Below are 21,275 nucleotides of genomic sequence, written 5' to 3' on the forward strand. Positions count from 1 at the left end.
ATCTTTGTCTATGAATTATTTTCAATAAACATGACATCTATCTTATTAAAACTGTTCTTTTCTAATTGTCCCAGAATTGGCTGTCTTGTTATAAACAAAGTAACGATAAAATAAAATAATAAAATATCTTAGATATAAAGCAGCATCCCTCATCGTCGTGGACATTTGTAGATGTCATTAGGTCCAATTTACTTAGTGATAAAAATAATGATAAAATGATATTTTGCCTATTTTATGGATTCATATCATGTAAACCAGGTATATATATATATTACATATTGCATTCATTTTCCACCACACCTAGATAACCTAATTGATAGTTTGATCTAATTGATAGTTGACCAGGGAACATATCATATCATTAGAAAATAAACTGTTGAATTGAACATGATTCTAGAAATTTTTGCACCAAAACGAAAAATTGTATTAGGGATATTAAATAATTTACGGCAGATAAAACAATCACATTATATAAACAGTTCTGTAATTACTACAATCTACTCTCTTGCATGAACGATTATTACGGAGCTGCGACATAAAACTCAATACCATTTATTAAAGTGGAAATATAGAGTGAGGGACACTTGAAAAACGAAAACAAGATCAAGATTATCAACTACTGGTTTTAAATAGATAGAGTATATAGTAGATTTATACAAACTTGAAGTATACTAAATTCACGAATGTAATCTAGCATGTGATACTTTATATATTTATTGATTCAATACAATTCCTAATTGAAGGAGTGCAATAGTATGACTAGTTTTTTTAACTAACCAATTTGAGAATTCGGGTTTCCTCGCTAAATTAAAACCAGTCTTAGAAGAATGGATGTACACATTATAAGTGGATTTCATGAAGGCAGCCTCTATATTTGAACTTGAATAACTTTAGGGGACATACATAATATTATTTTGAAGTTTTCACAAGAAGGAATTAGCCTATCGTTCTTTGACTGACACTTTAACATATTTGTTTATAGACTTCTGAATACGTAACAAAAATAGGATCTACTATTTTAAACATTCATACAGACAGCGGCTGAATGAAAACCAATGTTATTTAAATAAAATAATAACTATTCTAATATCATGATATTTTAATATAAATTTTGTTTATTTTTGAGTTAAGAACTATAATATATAACGTCGAAAGAACTAGACTTCAAATTGAATAAAAAACGTTAGTCAATATACGAACTGATTGAATGATTTTCATTAAAAAGCTATTATTATTAGCGATACTGGGGAAAGGCATCGTTCATAATATCACTCATGAATTCAAACTTATTGTATAACTTTTTAGAAATAATATCCCATATCTACGTTGCCGGCCTAATTTATTAAAATAGTAACAAAGCAGCTAAAGGTATAATGTAATAGTACGATGGGACGGCGACCATGGAGTTGGCAGCATTGTGTAATTGTTGAGACCCAATACCTGGCGAAATAACCGTTTGAGAGGCTGGGTGTGATCCAGAGGAACCAGAGGAACCAGAGGAGCCTGAACCAGAGGAGCCAGAGCCGGATGAACCAGAGCCGGATGAACCAGAGGAACCAGAGGAGCCTGAACCAGAGGAGCCAGAGCCGGATGAACCAGAGTTGGAACCGGAACCAGAGTTGGAACCGGAACCAGAGTTGGAACCGGAACCAGAGTTGGAAGAGCCAGAGCCGGAACCAGAGTTGGAAGAGCCAGAACCGGAGGAGCCAGAACCGGAACCAGAGTTGGAACCAGAGTTGGAACCAGAGTTGGAAGAGCCAGAGCCGGAGGAGCCAGAGCCGGAGGAGCCAGAGCCGGAGGAGCCAGAGCCGGAGGAGCCAGAGCCGGAGGAGCCAGAGCCGGAGGAGCCAGAGCCGGAGGAGCCAGAGCCGGAGGAGCCAGAGCCGGAGGAGCCAGAGCCGGAGGAGCCGGAGCCGGAGGAGCCAGAGCCGGAGGAGCCAGAACCGGAACCAGAGTTGGAAGAGCCAGAACTGGAGGAGCCAGAACCGGAACCAGAGTTAGAAGAGCCAGAACCGGAGGAGCCAGAGCCGGAACCAGAGTTGGAAGAGCCAGAACCGGAGGAGCCAGAACCGGAACCAGAGTTGGAACCAGAGTTGGAAGAGCCAGAGCCGGAGGAGCCAGAGCCGGAGGAGCCAGAGCCGGAGGAGCCAGAGCCGGAGGAGCCGGAGCCGGAGGAGCCAGAGCCGGAGGAGCCAGAGCCGGAGGAGCCAGAACCGGAACCAGAGTTGGAAGAGCCAGAGCCGGAGGAGCCAGAACCGGAACCAGAGTTAGAAGAGCCAGAACCGGAGGAGCCAGAACCGGAACCAGAGCCGGAGGAGCCAGAACCAGAACCAGATCCTGAGCTGGAAGAACCCGTGGATGTTGGAACAGTAGTTTCATAAGTTGTTGGGTTACCATTAGCGTCCGTAGTTGTAACATGGGAAACAAGGGCTGTTGTCACTTCACCGTTGGTGGTGAATGTTGTCAAATGGTCATTTGTTGGAACAGTAGTTTCATAAGTTGTTGGGTTACCATTAGCGTCCGTGGTTGTAACATGGGAAACAAGGGCTGTTGTCACTTCACCGTTGGTGGTGAATGTTGTCAAATGGTCATTTGTTGGAACAGTAGTTTCATAAGTTGTTGGGTTACCATTAGCGTCCGTAGTTGTAACATGGGAAACAAGGGCTGTTGTCACTTCACCGTTGGTGGTGAATGTTGTCAAATGGTCATTTGTTGGAACAGTAGTTTCATAAGTTGTTGGGTTACCATTAGCGTCCGTGGTTGTAACATGGGAAACAAGGGCTGTTGTCACTTCACCGTTGGTGGTGAATGTTGTCAAATGGTCATTTGTTGGAACAGTAGTTTCATAAGTTGTTGGGTTACCATTAGCGTCCGTAGTTGTAACATGGGAAACAAGGGCTGTTGTCACTTCACCGTTGGTGGTGAATGTTGTCAAATGGTCATTTGTTGGAACAGTAGTTTCATAAGTTGTTGGGTTACCATTAGCGTCCGTGGTTGTAACATGGGAAACAAGGGCTGTTGTCACTTCACCGTTGGATGTTATTACGGTTAAGTAGTCGGTAGACTTGTCGTCATCTGTTGCAGAAGATACTGGAATATTAGCAGATGTAGATAAAATAGAACCCTTTGAAGTAAAAACAGAAGAGCTAGATAGAGTCGAACTCTTACCGGTAGAATCAATAGAAACCATCCACGACCCTGTAGAAGACTCTGAAGATACATACACCGGATGAGCATCTACCAAAGTTTTGTATAGCTCAGTCCATGTAGAAGTGGCAATATGCCCATCACTGTCGGTATATAAAGAAACGATAACCTGCTTTTGGATTGTCTCTCCATCAGAAACATAATCATCATTTTCAATAGTTGTAGCAGGTAATTCAGTAACGACAGAAGTAATGAAATTGCCAGCAGAATCGGTGGTGGTGACGTGGTGGATAATCTCAGTGTCAACACTACCGTCAGATTGGGTGATTCTGGTAGTGTAGTCCTTGGAGGTGTCAATGGAACTGGAGGCTGGGTTGCCGCCGGTGTTACCACCGCCAATTTGAGAGGTGCTGACAATAACAACTGGCTTACCAGCAGCATCAGTAGTAGTGATGTGGTGGATAGCTTCGGTCTCAACACTACCGTCGGCGTTGGTCACAACAGTGGTGTAGTCGTCAACAGATGGGTTGAACTTACTGGTAACAACACCAGTGTTCACATTACCAGCAGAGTCGGTGGTGGTGACGTGGTGGATAATCTCAGTGTCAACACTACCGTCAGATTGGGTGATTCTGGTAGTGTAGTCCTTGGAGGTGTCAATGGAACTGGAGGCTGGGTTGCCGCCGGTGTTACCACCGCCAATTTGAGAGGTGCTGACAATAACAACTGGCTTACCAGCAGCATCAGTAGTAGTGATGTGGTGGATAGCTTCGGTCTCAACACTACCGTCGGCGTTGGTCACAACAGTGGTGTAGTCGTCAACAGATGGGTTGAACTTACTGGTAACAACACCAGTGTTCACATTACCAGCAGAGTCGGTGGTGGTGACGTGGTGGATAATCTCAGTGTCAACACTACCGTCAGATTGGGTGATTCTGGTAGTGTAGTCCTTGGAGGTGTCAATGGAACTGGAGGCTGGGTTGCCGCCGGTGTTACCACCGCCAATTTGAGAGGTGCTGACAATAACAACTGGCTTACCAGCAGCATCAGTAGTAGTGATGTGGTGGATAGCTTCGGTCTCAACACTACCGTCGGCGTTGGTCACAACAGTGGTGTAGTCGTCAACAGATGGGTTGAACTTACTGGTAACAACACCAGTGTTCACATTACCAGCAGAGTCGGTGGTGGTGACGTGGTGGATAATCTCAGTGTCAACACTACCGTCAGATTGGGTGATTCTGGTAGTGTAGTCCTTGGAGGTGTCAATGGAACTGGAGGCTGGGTTGCCGCCGGTGTTACCACCGCCAATTTGAGAGGTGCTGACAATAACAACTGGCTTACCAGCAGCATCAGTAGTAGTGATGTGGTGGATAGCTTCGGTCTCAACACTACCGTCGGCGTTGGTCACAACAGTGGTGTAGTCGTCAACAGATGGGTTGAACTTACTGGTAACAACACCAGTGTTCACATTACCAGCAGAGTCGGTGGTGGTGACGTGGTGGATAATCTCAGTGTCAACACTACCGTCAGATTGGGTGATTCTGGTAGTGTAGTCCTTGGAGGTGTCAATGGAACTGGAGGCTGGGTTGCCGCCGGTGTTACCACCGCCAATTTGAGAGGTGCTGACAATAACAACTGGCTTACCAGCAGCATCAGTAGTAGTGATGTGGTGGATAGCTTCGGTCTCAACACTACCGTCGGCGTTGGTCACAACAGTGGTGTAGTCGTCAACAGATGGGTTGAACTTACTGGTAACAACACCAGTGTTCACATTACCAGCAGAGTCGGTGGTGGTGACGTGGTGGATAATCTCAGTGTCAACACTACCGTCAGATTGGGTGATTCTGGTAGTGTAGTCCTTGGAGGTGTCAATGGAACTGGAGGCTGGGTTGCCGCCGGTGTTACCACCGCCAATTTGAGAGGTGCTGACAATAACAACTGGCTTACCAGCAGCATCAGTAGTAGTGATGTGGTGGATAGCTTCGGTCTCAACACTACCGTCGGCGTTGGTCACAACAGTGGTGTAGTCGTCAACAGATGGGTTGAACTTACTGGTAACAACACCAGTGTTCACATTACCAGCAGAGTCGGTGGTGGTGACGTGGTGGATAATCTCAGTGTCAACACTACCGTCAGATTGGGTGATTCTGGTAGTGTAGTCCTTGGAGGTGTCAATGGAACTGGAGGCTGGGTTGCCGCCGGTGTTACCACCGCCAATTTGAGAGGTGCTGACAATAACAACTGGCTTACCAGCAGCATCAGTAGTAGTGATGTGGTGGATAGCTTCGGTCTCAACACTACCGTCGGCGTTGGTCACAACAGTGGTGTAGTCGTCAACAGATGGGTTGAACTTACTGGTAACAACACCAGTGTTCACATTACCAGCAGAGTCGGTGGTGGTGACGTGGTGGATAATCTCAGTGTCAACACTACCGTCAGATTGGGTGATTCTGGTAGTGTAGTCCTTGGAGGTGTCAATGGAACTGGAGGCTGGGTTGCCGCCGGTGTTACCACCGCCAATTTGAGAGGTGCTGACAATAACAACTGGCTTACCAGCAGCATCAGTAGTAGTGATGTGGTGGATAGCTTCGGTCTCAACACTACCGTCGGCGTTGGTCACAACAGTGGTGTAGTCGTCAACAGATGGGTTGAACTTACTGGTAACAACACCAGTGTTCACATTACCAGCAGAGTCGGTGGTGGTGACGTGGTGGATAATCTCAGTGTCAACACTACCGTCAGATTGGGTGATTCTGGTAGTGTAGTCCTTGGAGGTGTCAATGGAACTGGAGGCTGGGTTGCCGCCGGTGTTACCACCGCCAATTTGAGAGGTGCTGACAATAACAACTGGCTTACCAGCAGCATCAGTAGTAGTGATGTGGTGGATAGCTTCGGTCTCAACACTACCGTCGGCGTTGGTCACAACAGTGGTGTAGTCGTCAACAGATGGGTTGAACTTACTGGTAACAACACCAGTGTTCACATTACCAGCAGAGTCGGTGGTGGTGACGTGGTGGATAATCTCAGTGTCAACACTACCGTCAGATTGGGTGATTCTGGTAGTGTAGTCCTTGGAGGTGTCAATGGAACTGGAGGCTGGGTTGCCGCCGGTGTTACCACCGCCAATTTGAGAGGTGCTGACAATAACAACTGGCTTACCAGCAGCATCAGTAGTAGTGATGTGGTGGATAGCTTCGGTCTCAACACTACCGTCGGCGTTGGTCACAACAGTGGTGTAGTCGTCAACAGATGGGTTGAACTTACTGGTAACAACACCAGTGTTCACATTACCAGCAGAGTCGGTGGTGGTGACGTGGTGGATAATCTCAGTGTCAACACTACCGTCAGATTGGGTGATTCTGGTAGTGTAGTCCTTGGAGGTGTCAATGGAACTGGAGGCTGGGTTGCCGCCGGTGTTACCACCGCCAATTTGAGAGGTGCTGACAATAACAACTGGCTTACCAGCAGCATCAGTAGTAGTGATGTGGTGGATAGCTTCGGTCTCAACACTACCGTCGGCGTTGGTCACAACAGTGGTGTAGTCGTCAACAGATGGGTTGAACTTACTGGTAACAACACCAGTGTTCACATTACCAGCAGAGTCGGTGGTGGTGACGTGGTGGATAATCTCAGTGTCAACACTACCGTCAGATTGGGTGATTCTGGTAGTGTAGTCCTTGGAGGTGTCAATGGAACTGGAGGCTGGGTTGCCGCCGGTGTTACCACCGCCAATTTGAGAGGTGCTGACAATAACAACTGGCTTACCAGCAGCATCAGTAGTAGTGATGTGGTGGATAGCTTCGGTCTCAACACTACCGTCGGCGTTGGTCACAACAGTGGTGTAGTCGTCAACAGATGGGTTGAACTTACTGGTAACAACACCAGTGTTCACATTACCAGCAGAGTCGGTGGTGGTGACGTGGTGGATAATCTCAGTGTCAACACTACCGTCAGATTGGGTGATTCTGGTAGTGTAGTCCTTGGAGGTGTCAATGGAACTGGAGGCTGGGTTGCCGCCGGTGTTACCACCGCCAATTTGAGAGGTGCTGACAATAACAACTGGCTTACCAGCAGCATCAGTAGTAGTGATGTGGTGGATAGCTTCGGTCTCAACACTACCGTCGGCGTTGGTCACAACAGTGGTGTAGTCGTCAACAGATGGGTTGAACTTACTGGTAACAACACCAGTGTTCACATTACCAGCAGAGTCGGTGGTGGTGACGTGGTGGATAATCTCAGTGTCAACACTACCGTCAGATTGGGTGATTCTGGTAGTGTAGTCCTTGGAGGTGTCAATGGAACTGGAGGCTGGGTTGCCGCCGGTGTTACCACCGCCAATTTGAGAGGTGCTGACAATAACAACTGGCTTACCAGCAGCATCAGTAGTAGTGATGTGGTGGATAGCTTCGGTCTCAACACTACCGTCGGCGTTGGTCACAACAGTGGTGTAGTCGTCAACAGATGGGTTGAACTTACTGGTAACAACACCAGTGTTCACAGTACCAGCAGAGTCGGTGGTGGTGACGTGGTGGATAATCTCAGTGTCAACACTACCGTCAGATTGGGTGATTCTGGTAGTGTAGTCCTTGGAGGTGTCAATGGAACTGGAGGCTGGGTTGCCGCCGGTGTTACCACCGCCAATTTGAGAGGTGCTGACAATAACAACTGGCTTACCAGCAGCATCAGTAGTAGTGATGTGGTGGATAGCTTCGGTCTCAACACTACCGTCGGCGTTGGTCACAACAGTGGTGTAGTCGTCAACAGATGGGTTGAACTTACTGGTAACAACACCAGTGTTCACATTACCAGCAGAGTCGGTGGTGGTGACGTGGTGGATAATCTCAGTGTCAACACTACCGTCAGATTGGGTGATTCTGGTAGTGTAGTCCTTGGAGGTGTCAATGGAACTGGAGGCTGGGTTGCCGCCGGTGTTACCACCGCCAATTTGAGAGGTGCTGACAATAACAACTGGCTTACCAGCAGCATCAGTAGTAGTGATGTGGTGGATAGCTTCGGTCTCAACACTACCGTCGGCGTTGGTCACAACAGTGGTGTAGTCGTCAACAGATGGGTTGAACTTACTGGTAACAACACCAGTGTTCACATTACCAGCAGAGTCGGTGGTGGTGACGTGGTGGATAATCTCAGTGTCAACACTACCGTCAGATTGGGTGATTCTGGTAGTGTAGTCCTTGGAGGTGTCAATGGAACTGGAGGCTGGGTTGCCGCCGGTGTTACCACCGCCAATTTGAGAGGTGCTGACAATAACAACTGGCTTACCAGCAGCATCAGTAGTAGTGATGTGGTGGATAGCTTCGGTCTCAACACTACCGTCGGCGTTGGTCACAACAGTGGTGTAGTCGTCAACAGATGGGTTGAACTTACTGGTAACAACACCAGTGTTCACATTACCAGCAGAGTCGGTGGTGGTGACGTGGTGGATAATCTCAGTGTCAACACTACCGTCAGATTGGGTGATTCTGGTAGTGTAGTCCTTGGAGGTGTCAATGGAACTGGAGGCTGGGTTGCCGCCGGTGTTACCACCGCCAATTTGAGAGGTGCTGACAATAACAACTGGCTTACCAGCAGCATCAGTAGTAGTGATGTGGTGGATAGCTTCGGTCTCAACACTACCGTCGGCGTTGGTCACAACAGTGGTGTAGTCGTCAACAGATGGGTTGAACTTACTGGTAACAACACCAGTGTTCACATTACCAGCAGAGTCGGTGGTGGTGACGTGGTGGATAATCTCAGTGTCAACACTACCGTCAGATTGGGTGATTCTGGTAGTGTAGTCCTTGGAGGTGTCAATGGAACTGGAGGCTGGGTTGCCGCCGGTGTTACCACCGCCAATTTGAGAGGTGCTGACAATAACAACTGGCTTACCAGCAGCATCAGTAGTAGTGATGTGGTGGATAGCTTCGGTCTCAACACTACCGTCGGCGTTGGTCACAACAGTGGTGTAGTCGTCAACAGATGGGTTGAACTTACTGGTAACAACACCAGTGTTCACATTACCAGCAGAGTCGGTGGTGGTGACGTGGTGGATAATCTCAGTGTCAACACTACCGTCAGATTGGGTGATTCTGGTAGTGTAGTCCTTGGAGGTGTCAATGGAACTGGAGGCTGGGTTGCCGCCGGTGTTACCACCGCCAATTTGAGAGGTGCTGACAATAACAACTGGCTTACCAGCAGCATCAGTAGTAGTGATGTGGTGGATAGCTTCGGTCTCAACACTACCGTCGGCGTTGGTCACAACAGTGGTGTAGTCGTCAACAGATGGGTTGAACTTACTGGTAACAACACCAGTGTTCACATTACCAGCAGAGTCGGTGGTGGTGACGTGGTGGATAATCTCAGTGTCAACACTACCGTCAGATTGGGTGATTCTGGTAGTGTAGTCCTTGGAGGTGTCAATGGAACTGGAGGCTGGGTTGCCGCCGTTGCTGATAACTGATGTGCTTTCAATCACAACTGGTTGACCAGCAGAGTTGGTGGTAGTGATGTGGTGGATAGACTCAGTGTTAACGCTACCGTCAGAGTTGGTGACAACAGTGGTGTAGTCATCCTTAGCAGTGTCAATGGAACTGGCGCTGGAGACTGGGTTGCCGCCGTTGCTGATAACTGATGTGCTTTCAATCACAACTGGTTGACCAGCAGAGTTGGTGGTAGTGATGTGGTGGATAGACTCAGTGTTAACGCTACCGTCAGAGTTGGTGACAACAGTGGTGTAGTCATCCTTAGCAGTGTCAATGGAACTGGCGCTGGAGACTGGGTTGCCGCCGTTGCTGATAACTGATGTGCTTTCAATCACAACTGGTTGACCAGCAGAGTTGGTGGTAGTGATGTGGTGGATAGACTCAGTGTTAACGCTACCGTCAGAGTTGGTGACAACAGTGGTGTAGTCATCCTTAGCAGTGTCAATGGAACTGGCGCTGGAGACTGGGTTGCCGCCGTTGCTGATAACTGATGTGCTTTCAATCACAACTGGTTGACCAGCAGAGTTGGTGGTAGTGATGTGGTGGATAGACTCAGTGTTAACGCTACCGTCAGAGTTGGTGACAACAGTGGTGTAGTCATCCTTAGCAGTGTCAATGGAACTGGCGCTGGAGACTGGGTTGCCGCCGTTGCTGATAACTGATGTGCTTTCAATCACAACTGGTTGACCAGCAGAGTTGGTGGTAGTGATGTGGTGGATAGACTCAGTGTTAACGCTACCGTCAGAGTTGGTGACAACAGTGGTGTAGTCATCCTTAGCAGTGTCAATGGAACTGGCGCTGGAGACTGGGTTGCCGCCGTTGCTGATAACTGATGTGCTTTCAATCACAACTGGTTGACCAGCAGAGTTGGTGGTAGTGATGTGGTGGATAGACTCAGTGTTAACGCTACCGTCAGAGTTGGTGACAACAGTGGTGTAGTCATCCTTAGCAGTGTCAATGGAACTGGCGCTGGAGACTGGGTTGCCGCCGTTGCTGATAACTGATGTGCTTTCAATCACAACTGGTTGACCAGCAGAGTTGGTGGTAGTGATGTGGTGGATAGACTCAGTGTTAACGCTACCGTCAGAGTTGGTGACAACAGTGGTGTAGTCATCCTTAGCAGTGTCAATGGAACTGGCGCTGGAGACTGGGTTGCCGCCGTTGCTGATAACTGATGTGCTTTCAATCACAACTGGTTGACCAGCAGAGTTGGTGGTAGTGATGTGGTGGATAGACTCAGTGTTAACGCTACCGTCAGAGTTGGTGACAACAGTGGTGTAGTCATCCTTAGCAGTGTCAATGGAACTGGCGCTGGAGACTGGGTTGCCGCCGTTGCTGATAACTGATGTGCTTTCAATCACAACTGGTTGACCAGCAGAGTTGGTGGTAGTGATGTGGTGGATAGACTCAGTGTTAACGCTACCGTCAGAGTTGGTGACAACAGTGGTGTAGTCATCCTTAGCAGTGTCAATGGAACTGGCGCTGGAGACTGGGTTGCCGCCGTTGCTGATAACTGATGTGCTTTCAATCACAACTGGTTGACCAGCAGAGTTGGTGGTAGTGATGTGGTGGATAGACTCAGTGTTAACGCTACCGTCAGAGTTGGTGACAACAGTGGTGTAGTCATCCTTAGCAGTGTCAATGGAACTGGCGCTGGAGACTGGGTTGCCGCCGTTGCTGATAACTGATGTGCTTTCAATCACAACTGGTTGACCAGCAGAGTTGGTGGTAGTGATGTGGTGGATAGACTCAGTGTTAACGCTACCGTCAGAGTTGGTGACAACAGTGGTGTAGTCATCCTTAGCAGTGTCAATGGAACTGGCGCTGGAGACTGGGTTGCCGCCGTTGCTGATAACTGATGTGCTTTCAATCACAACTGGTTGACCAGCAGAGTTGGTGGTAGTGATGTGGTGGATAGACTCAGTGTTAACGCTACCGTCAGAGTTGGTGACAACAGTGGTGTAGTCATCCTTAGCAGTGTCAATGGAACTGGCGCTGGAGACTGGGTTGCCGCCGTTGCTGATAACTGATGTGCTTTCAATCACAACTGGTTGACCAGCAGAGTTGGTGGTAGTGATGTGGTGGATAGACTCAGTGTTAACGCTACCGTCAGAGTTGGTGACAACAGTGGTGTAGTCATCCTTAGCAGTGTCAATGGAACTGGCGCTGGAGACTGGGTTGCCGCCGTTGCTGATAACTGATGTGCTTTCAATCACAACTGGTTGACCAGCAGAGTTGGTGGTAGTGATGTGGTGGATAGACTCAGTGTTAACGCTACCGTCAGAGTTGGTGACAACAGTGGTGTAGTCATCCTTAGCAGTGTCAATGGAACTGGCGCTGGAGACTGGGTTGCCGCCGTTGCTGATAACTGATGTGCTTTCAATCACAACTGGTTGACCAGCAGAGTTGGTGGTAGTGATGTGGTGGATAGACTCAGTGTTAACGCTACCGTCAGAGTTGGTGACAACAGTGGTGTAGTCATCCTTAGCAGTGTCAATGGAACTGGCGCTGGAGACTGGGTTGCCGCCGTTGCTGATAACTGATGTGCTTTCAATCACAACTGGTTGACCAGCAGAGTTGGTGGTAGTGATGTGGTGGATAGACTCAGTGTTAACGCTACCGTCAGAGTTGGTGACAACAGTGGTGTAGTCATCCTTAGCAGTGTCAATGGAACTGGCGCTGGAGACTGGGTTGCCGCCGTTGCTGATAACTGATGTGCTTTCAATCACAACTGGTTGACCAGCAGAGTTGGTGGTAGTGATGTGGTGGATAGACTCAGTGTTAACGCTACCGTCAGAGTTGGTGACAACAGTGGTGTAGTCATCCTTAGCAGTGTCAATGGAACTGGCGCTGGAGACTGGGTTGCCGCCGTTGCTGATAACTGATGTGCTTTCAATCACAACTGGTTGACCAGCAGAGTTGGTGGTAGTGATGTGGTGGATAGACTCAGTGTTAACGCTACCGTCAGAGTTGGTGACAACAGTGGTGTAGTCATCCTTAGCAGTGTCAATGGAACTGGCGCTGGAGACTGGGTTGCCGCCGTTGCTGATAACTGATGTGCTTTCAATCACAACTGGTTGACCAGCAGAGTTGGTGGTAGTGATGTGGTGGATAGACTCAGTGTTAACGCTACCGTCAGAGTTGGTGACAACAGTGGTGTAGTCATCCTTAGCAGTGTCAATGGAACTGGCGCTGGAGACTGGGTTGCCGCCGTTGCTGATAACTGATGTGCTTTCAATCACAACTGGTTGACCAGCAGAGTTGGTGGTAGTGATGTGGTGGATAGACTCAGTGTTAACGCTACCGTCAGAGTTGGTGACAACAGTGGTGTAGTCATCCTTAGCAGTGTCAATGGAACTGGCGCTGGAGACTGGGTTGCCGCCGTTGCTGATAACTGATGTGCTTTCAATCACAACTGGTTGACCAGCAGAGTTGGTGGTAGTGATGTGGTGGATAGACTCAGTGTTAACGCTACCGTCAGAGTTGGTGACAACAGTGGTGTAGTCATCCTTAGCAGTGTCAATGGAACTGGCGCTGGAGACTGGGTTGCCGCCGTTGCTGATAACTGATGTGCTTTCAATCACAACTGGTTGACCAGCAGAGTTGGTGGTAGTGATGTGGTGGATAGACTCAGTGTTAACGCTACCGTCAGAGTTGGTGACAACAGTGGTGTAGTCATCCTTAGCAGTGTCAATGGAACTGGCGCTGGAGACTGGGTTGCCGCCGTTGCTGATAACTGATGTGCTTTCAATCACAACTGGTTGACCAGCAGAGTTGGTGGTAGTGATGTGGTGGATAGACTCAGTGTTAACGCTACCGTCAGAGTTGGTGACAACAGTGGTGTAGTCATCCTTAGCAGTGTCAATGGAACTGGCGCTGGAGACTGGGTTGCCGCCGTTGCTGATAACTGATGTGCTTTCAATCACAACTGGTTGACCAGCAGAGTTGGTGGTAGTGATGTGGTGGATAGACTCAGTGTTAACGCTACCGTCAGAGTTGGTGACAACAGTGGTGTAGTCATCCTTAGCAGTGTCAATGGAACTGGCGCTGGAGACTGGGTTGCCGCCGTTGCTGATAACTGATGTGCTTTCAATCACAACTGGTTGACCAGCAGAGTTGGTGGTAGTGATGTGGTGGATAGACTCAGTGTTAACGCTACCGTCAGAGTTGGTGACAACAGTGGTGTAGTCATCCTTAGCAGTGTCAATGGAACTAGCACTGGAGGTAGCGTTATGGCCACCGATAACTGATGTACTTTCAATCACAACTGGCTGACCAGCAGAGTTGGTGGTAGTGATGTGGTGGATAGCTTCGGTCTCAACACTACCGTCAGAGTTGGTGACAACAGTAGTGTAGTCCTTAGCGGTCTCAATGGAACTGGCACTGGAGGTAGCGTTATGGCCACCGATAACTGATGTACTTTCAATCACAACTGGTTGACCAGCAGAGTTGGTGGTAGTGATGTGGTGGATAGCTTCGGTCTCAACACTACCGTCAGAGTTGGTGACAACAGTAGTGTAGTCCTTAGCGGTCTCAATGGAACTGGCACTGGAGGTAGCGTTATGGCCACCGATAACTGATGTGCTTTCAATCACAACTGGTTGACCAGCAGAGTTGGTGGTAGTGATGTGGTGGATAGCTTCGGTCTCAACACTACCGTCAGAGTTGGTGACAACAGTAGTGTAGTCCTTAGCGGTCTCAATGGAACTGGCACTGGAGGTAGCGTTATGGCCACCGATAACTGATGTACTTTCAATCACAACTGGTTGACCAGCAGAGTTGGTGGTAGTGATGTGGTGGATAGCTTCGGTCTCAACACTACCGTCAGAGTTGGTGACAACAGTAGTGTAATCTTCTGTCATGATATTAGAACTACTGCTTTGGGTTAAGTTGTTAGTAACGTTTGGTTCAATTTTAGAGGTTACAATGACATCATGTACATTACCAAATTTGTCAGTACTATTGATATGATGAATAAAATCAGTTTCGACCGAACCATCTGAGTTAGTCAGTGTAGTGGTATAGTCAAGACCCAATTCAGCTGGGCCTAGGAAATGTGTCACAGTATGGGTAGAAGTGTGATTACTATCATCTTGTGTTGGGAAGAATTCTATATACGCTGTACTTGTAAAATTGGCACCTGTTATTGTAGTAGTGTAATTTAGTCCCAAATCGTTGAGATCAGTCAAAGTCTCAGTTAAAGTGTAGAGACCATTAGTATCGAACGTTGTAATAAAATGAACTAAACCTGTTACGGAAGTACCATTTGTTGAGATTAAAGTAGTGTAATCTGTTGAAGGAGCAATAATTGGAACAGTACTATACAAGGTAACGTTATTACCTTGAAGATCTACACCAACAATTCTGAACACTAAATCGGTTTCAGTTAAGTTCATTGCATTCTTACGAGTTACTGTGTAGATTGGTGGAGGGGTGTAAATCGTCGATGTAGCAATAACTGGAATACCATCATTGTAAGTTTCGTAAAAAGAGATGGTCTCCGGGAAGCCCAGAGAATTAACGGTCTCATATGCATCTGGAACTTTGAAAGTGTAAAGAGGAATTTCCACACACTTTTGACAAATCGAAGGTGCCGCAGCTGGTGGAGGGGCATTGTATGATAAAACACTGTCGGTGTATGTATTTCCTTGGACATTTAGTTTGTTAACGATTTCGAATAATGAGGCATTGTAATTAAACCCAATAACCGCCGTGAAATGTTGTAGGCCAAGGTAACCGGTAGTTACATCAAGGAGACCGGTGGCGTTACTATAAGTAAAGGACTTTATTGGGAAAAAAGGGAAAATTAAGTAGTTACCGTTACCAAAACCATAGATAGGGGTGTTTTGACCATTGCTTACTGCAACACCGGAAGTGGAAGTTGACATATAGACATATTGTTGTTGAATGTTATGATATGCCACGTTAACTACTGCATGATCGGCAACGTTAATACACCCAACACCTTGGATGTCACCACTTACAGTCCATGAACTATTGGCTAAACAAATTGTACCACTATTGATTATCGAACCGGCCAAGGTCAATTGCTGTGGACTTGAAGCACTAGTACCTAAGGAATACAAATATCCAGAATTTGTAATGGAGCCAGCATTAATATTGATTGCATCAGAACTCGAAGATGCGAACATAATACGACCAGTATTGATAAAATTACCATCTCCAATAGTGAAGGTACCTTTAGATGTACTATTTCTGTCATCCCAAACAATAGTACCATCATTACGGAAATTAAAGGTTTGGAGGAAAGGTTTATCAGAAGAAGCCGTTAAGCCGGATAAATCATTATTAATCACGTACCATGCACCCCCTTGTTGGATAGTCACTTGGGAGTACATCTGAACCTTATTAGTATCAACTTGTGCAAGGTATGCACCTTCTAAGACAATGAGACCATTTCCGTATCCGGTAGGATTTGATCCGGTGGTAATTGTATTCCTGTTGATAACTGCCTGGGCAAAAACATAGTTAAACAGGAAAACTATTCCTAACAACCAAGTCTTCCATTTAATGGAATAAGAATTGGTTCCCATTATCGTTACGTTGATCAATTCGAATAAACAGTGTTAAAAATACTATTATTTATAAAATAAAAAATTCTGTCGTTTCGTTATTATAGCTGTTGTAGATAATAGTATCACAGTTATAATGAATTGAACTTATTGATGATTTATTGTGATCCAAATGAAGAAAAAAACTGAATAAAGAAATCATTTTTTGTTATTCAACTTTCCAAATGTATCATTCTATTTATATTATCAATTCAGGACCAAACAATCTGGATTAAACAATTTGATATTAAATCGGAACCCGAATCTTCATCCACTCATCAATGGAATTATTTTCCAATACTAGTCACTCAAGTGACAGGTAACACCTATGCTATACCCATCTATCAACACTTGTAGGGTCAATTTTGTATATGTGTCTGAAAATTTTTGTAATCCTACTCAACTGACTTTGGAAATCTGGTCGGAATTTTAAAAAACAAAAGTAGCTTAACTAGGAGGATTTACCAATTATGAAATTATCAAATCAAAGAAAGGATCGGACAGTATAGGAATTATTTGACACCGTGTCAGCAAGAGCTTATTAACTTTAAAGGAAGCTGAATAGATGAAATTCTGAATTTTCAATTGCTCATATTTCATTTTAGTAAGAACACTGTCGAGAACTCAAAGAGCAAAGTATCTGGCTTTATTTTACTGATGGACTTTCCAATTAGGACATGATTAATTAAAGTAGGTATAGTACTTACGAAAGCGTCTTGAAACAGAATTATGCGGTTAGTATCTTTTAATCAATGTTTTGAAAATAATGAAAATCACTCTACCGATAAACGCCTTTGTCAAATACACAGAAGACTAGGGATGAAAATAGCAAATCTATTAAAGAATTCATGACTTAACTTGCTATGGTGTTCTAATAAAATAAAACAAGGATTTATGGTAAGAAAGAAAAATTAAAATTGTCAAGTGGTGCAACGAACAAATGTTTTTTATCTGCTTGATTTTGTTCAAAGATGTTGTAGTTTATTTCGTTAAAATAATTACTGTGGCATAACATATACAAGAATGAGAAATCATCCGACTATTCCTAATTAGGAATTGTAATAGGTAATTCTTATTCATATTGATTCGCAAAAACAATAAAAAAATGGAAAAAGAAAATACAAGAGTAAAAAAAAACTTTGCACTTTATAGAAGAAGTAAGTTTGTATATTTTCCTTTTTATCTTTACTTATCTGGTACTCCTACTTCTCTTATATGTTTTTGTTTTGACAATCTAAAACTAGGGCACCTTCTTTCTGTACCTTGAACCTTGTATTAAGACTATATTAGGATCGAGACCTTGTTTCTGAGATTCATAACAATAGGTAACACAGTGAATGAAAATCAAAAGTAAAAATATCAGGAAAAGAAAGGGGAGAATAGTGAATAAACACCAGCCAATTGTTTGAAATTTAAAACAATCAGTACTTAATTTTTTTTTGGTGGTTTCTGGGTATTGTAATAAAATACTGCTTTAAACGTGGTGTTTGGACTTTTTAAAGAAAGAAAAATAGAATAGACCCAGATTTACATTTCCAGTTTCTGTTAATGTTGTTATTATCATCATGTGTTTAAACTAGAAAAGAAAAATTATCAGAAAAAGATCAATTGATAATGAAAATGCAATAAGAAAAAAAAATAGTAAGATAATAGTAAATGGAAAAAAGGAAATCCAAAAGCGATTGTTGTACTTGTTTATTTCTTCTTGCTATATCATTAAATTATTTTAATTCCTTAACGGTTTTGTTAGCGTGACGATTTAAAGAAAAAAATAAAATTCTAGGCTTTACAACGTATTTTCTTTCACTTGCATTCATTTCCACAGTTTTATTGTAAATAAATGCATGATTTTAATTTGCCTTACTTACTTCATTGACCTAGTTTTTTATTGCCTTACACACTCTACGTCTCTTATGGACCTGCCAGAAATAATATTCGTAACAACCACTGGTCCTTTTTCCCATTCCAGTCTTCTTTGTATTTTCAGCCTTCATTTGGTAAGTATATGTAAATCCCTCTGCGATTTATTTGTCGGGGTAAAACAAAAAAAACTAGTACCGAAAAGCAGGAAAAAAGCTCTCCTCTTTGCGATCTTTGCGATCGCCACGGCTCCATAGCTTAGTGGTAGTACGGCCCAAAACATAGTACCATTCAGTTAGGCTGTACAGTTAGAGGTTAGATTTTTCAATAGAGAATAAAAAATATGTCTAAAAAAATGTATTTTGTGGGACCTTTTTTTTAACAAGAGGAGAATAGATGAAATTACATTATGTTTTCTTTACCGGGCACATTTTTCTTGGAATCTGCTGATGATCTTAATAGAATTGGATCGTCATTAAGGAATGTCAGTCACAATATTAACTTTTTTTTGTTCCGTAGCGAGCAGGATATCACAACGGCTCATAGAGGCAGGAACACTTGAAAAGGGGTTTTAGTAATAAAAAAGAAAGAAAAGTAAAAACATTTAGTTATGTTAATACAGGAAGTATTCCCGGTAGAAAATACGATTATGAGATATTGTATTGCATTGAATGCAAAGCGATTTGCTTTTAGTGCCATTGTTTTTTCTGGAACAAAAAAAAACTACTTCAAAAAAGAAATGAAAAACTTCGAAGTGGAAAAAAAAAAGTATAGTAAATTGAGGATTTTCCTAATTCAAAATTGAAAACACAAAGGGTCATTCAATAGGAACATCGGCTGATGGCTATATAGTGGAACGGTATTTTCCATTCTTTTTCGTTCACAATATGTAAAAGATAAGAAATTCGAGTATTGTACTGTATTATCTAAGAAAATAAAATTTTCATATATTGTTCAAAATATATAGTAGCTCCATAGGAGTTCATCCTCGCTCTCAAAAAATTTTACAGTAGACATAATGTCTTATTTTGCTTTCATTTTAAATCACTGGTAGTACACAGTTCATAGACACCATTTGTGTCGATGCATGTTTTCTTAGTAGGAAATCCTTTTCTCACTGGAAAATGTCAGGAGACTAATATCTAATTTAATAAACGATTCTGTTATTGCGCTCTGCTTTCTCGAATGTAATAAAAGAACGTGTTATTTACCTAAGACAAGAATTTAAGTAAATTCCAACTTTATTGGCAATTCATAGGAAAACCATAACATTTGTTATTTTAGCTACAATTATTTCTAGGTACGATATATGTCTACACAATTGTGTTTTTAAAATCGTAAAACTTATGGTATTGCCTGATGTAGAAACGGTAAAGAAAAGAATATTTATTGTATATTTGTATTCAATTTATTCCTGGAGAAATCAGAAATAATTTGGAATTTTGGTTTTTTGTTGAGTATTTTTCATCATTTCTATGATGTTTATAACTCCACTGCGAGAGTACTATCGTTACGAAATGCTCTTTAAAAAATACTACCGATCAGAAATGGGGGGGGAGGGGGAATCTTCTATAATTCCTAATTAACTATAGTTATTAATGTTAGTGTTTCAATTAAAAAAAAAAAAAAAAAAAAAAAAAGATGTGTCCTTCCCAGAACGAACATCTAATGCGATCAAATAGTGTTTGGTTGTAGGACAAGAATCCAAGCTACCGTTATTAAATTTCTGATTATAACATTATTTTCCTGTTTAGATTTACGAATACCTGTCTTTTAACTATATTTTATACAGGAACAGTTCTTTTTTTTTTGAGTTATTCATTTTTGTGAGCATGATTTGACTTCTTATATTTGTTGCGCTCTAATTATACTAATTTTTAATATTATTTTGTTTATTTAGCTCTCCTCAAATTAATAACTTTTCGATTGGCCAAATCATCGTAAAATGTGGGTGCTGACAAGACCTATATTAAAAAATAAGGAAGCCACTTCAAGAATGAAAAAAAAGCAAAGAATAAATTCAGTAAATGTTACTAATTTTTCTTGGTTGTCCTTCGTATTAAAGGTCAAGACTTCTTCCGCTTTCCCTTAGTAGATATGAAAGTTAAATAATATTTTTTCCCTCGTTATATTTAAGAAAATGCGCTGCTCTCGGCTAGACTTCGATCTAAGCACTCGTAATTAGTTGTAAGTGCAAGGGGTATACATAAATGAACTACGGTTGGAAAAGGATAAAGAAATCTTGTATTCATAAAAGAATATTATTGAGCATCATAGTACGAATATTGGCTTACGAATATTGGCTTACGCAACACAAAGCCTTCTGTTCAAATTATTTACTGTACAATCACTTTTGTAAAGTACTTGTTGGTGAAATAATATACACTATTAACGTCTATTTTAAAGATATTTTGCAAATATTATTTATTCTTTATAAAGAGTATGTTGAGGGGCTGGGGGCAATACTTTTTACCCTATAATGTCGAGGGGCAGAGTTTCTGCTTTGGAAGTTTAATGCTGTATATTTTTTAGTGAATTTATATCGCTTTTCTTCTTAAATTTTTTTCTTTGCTCATTTAGTTATTCTGAACCTATTAATGAAATCTGAACGACGTATCATAAACAACATCCATTTGTTGAATCGTTTTGTTGAGTTACATTACCATTGATGTTCTTAAAGAGAAACGGACGATCCCTAAATTAGTAACCATCACTCCACTAGAGCCAGTAATATATATGGTTCTGGAATTTTAACTTTAATGGCGCAGGACAGAAACAGTGCAAATAAAATCCAGGATAAATGGTCTGTGACTAACAACAGCGGAAGAACGAAACATTCCCTGCCCAGCACGGTTTGCAACCGAGGACAACAAAGTAAATAATTAAATTTGAATGTAATATAGTTATTAGAAAAAAGAAGAAATAAAACTGAAAATAATTGCAAGATTATAAGTTAAGAAGGTATAGGCAAACTGAATTGATGGCAATGGGAAAGTACAGCCAAGTCTACTTTGTAAGGGCGACAATGAAGCAAAATATTCATAGCTTCCTATTTAGTATTCAATTTCTTTTTTTCTTTTTTAGAGCTTTTTTATATTTCGCATTGATTTACTGGTTGCTTGAATTTTTTTTTTTGAGCAAATCCTAATTTCTTACGTCACTACTATACACAATTTTATGGCGCGAGGTATTTATTCACTAATTGCTTTGCCAACTC

The 21,275-nt window shown here is 43.3% G+C and overlaps 1 protein-coding gene across 1 annotated transcript; it reads right to left on the reverse strand.

The window, feature by feature from the left end:
• Positions 1-1,342: 1,342 nt before the first annotated feature.
• On the reverse strand, positions 1,343-16,180 carry RNJ42_01173 (uncharacterized protein; the record flags this gene model as incomplete). Its single annotated transcript, XM_071051339.1, has 1 exon — positions 1,343-16,180. One exon carries the CDS (start codon positions 16,178-16,180, stop codon positions 1,343-1,345), a length of 14,838 nt encoding a protein of 4,945 aa, XP_070907686.1.
• Positions 16,181-21,275: the final 5,095 nt, after the last annotated feature.

The sequence above is a fragment of the Nakaseomyces bracarensis genome, assembly GCF_045282275.1.
Source record: "Nakaseomyces bracarensis strain CBM3 chromosome Unknown Scaff6_0, whole genome shotgun sequence".
Classification (NCBI taxonomy): Eukaryota; Fungi; Ascomycota; class Saccharomycetes; order Saccharomycetales; family Saccharomycetaceae; genus Nakaseomyces; species Nakaseomyces bracarensis.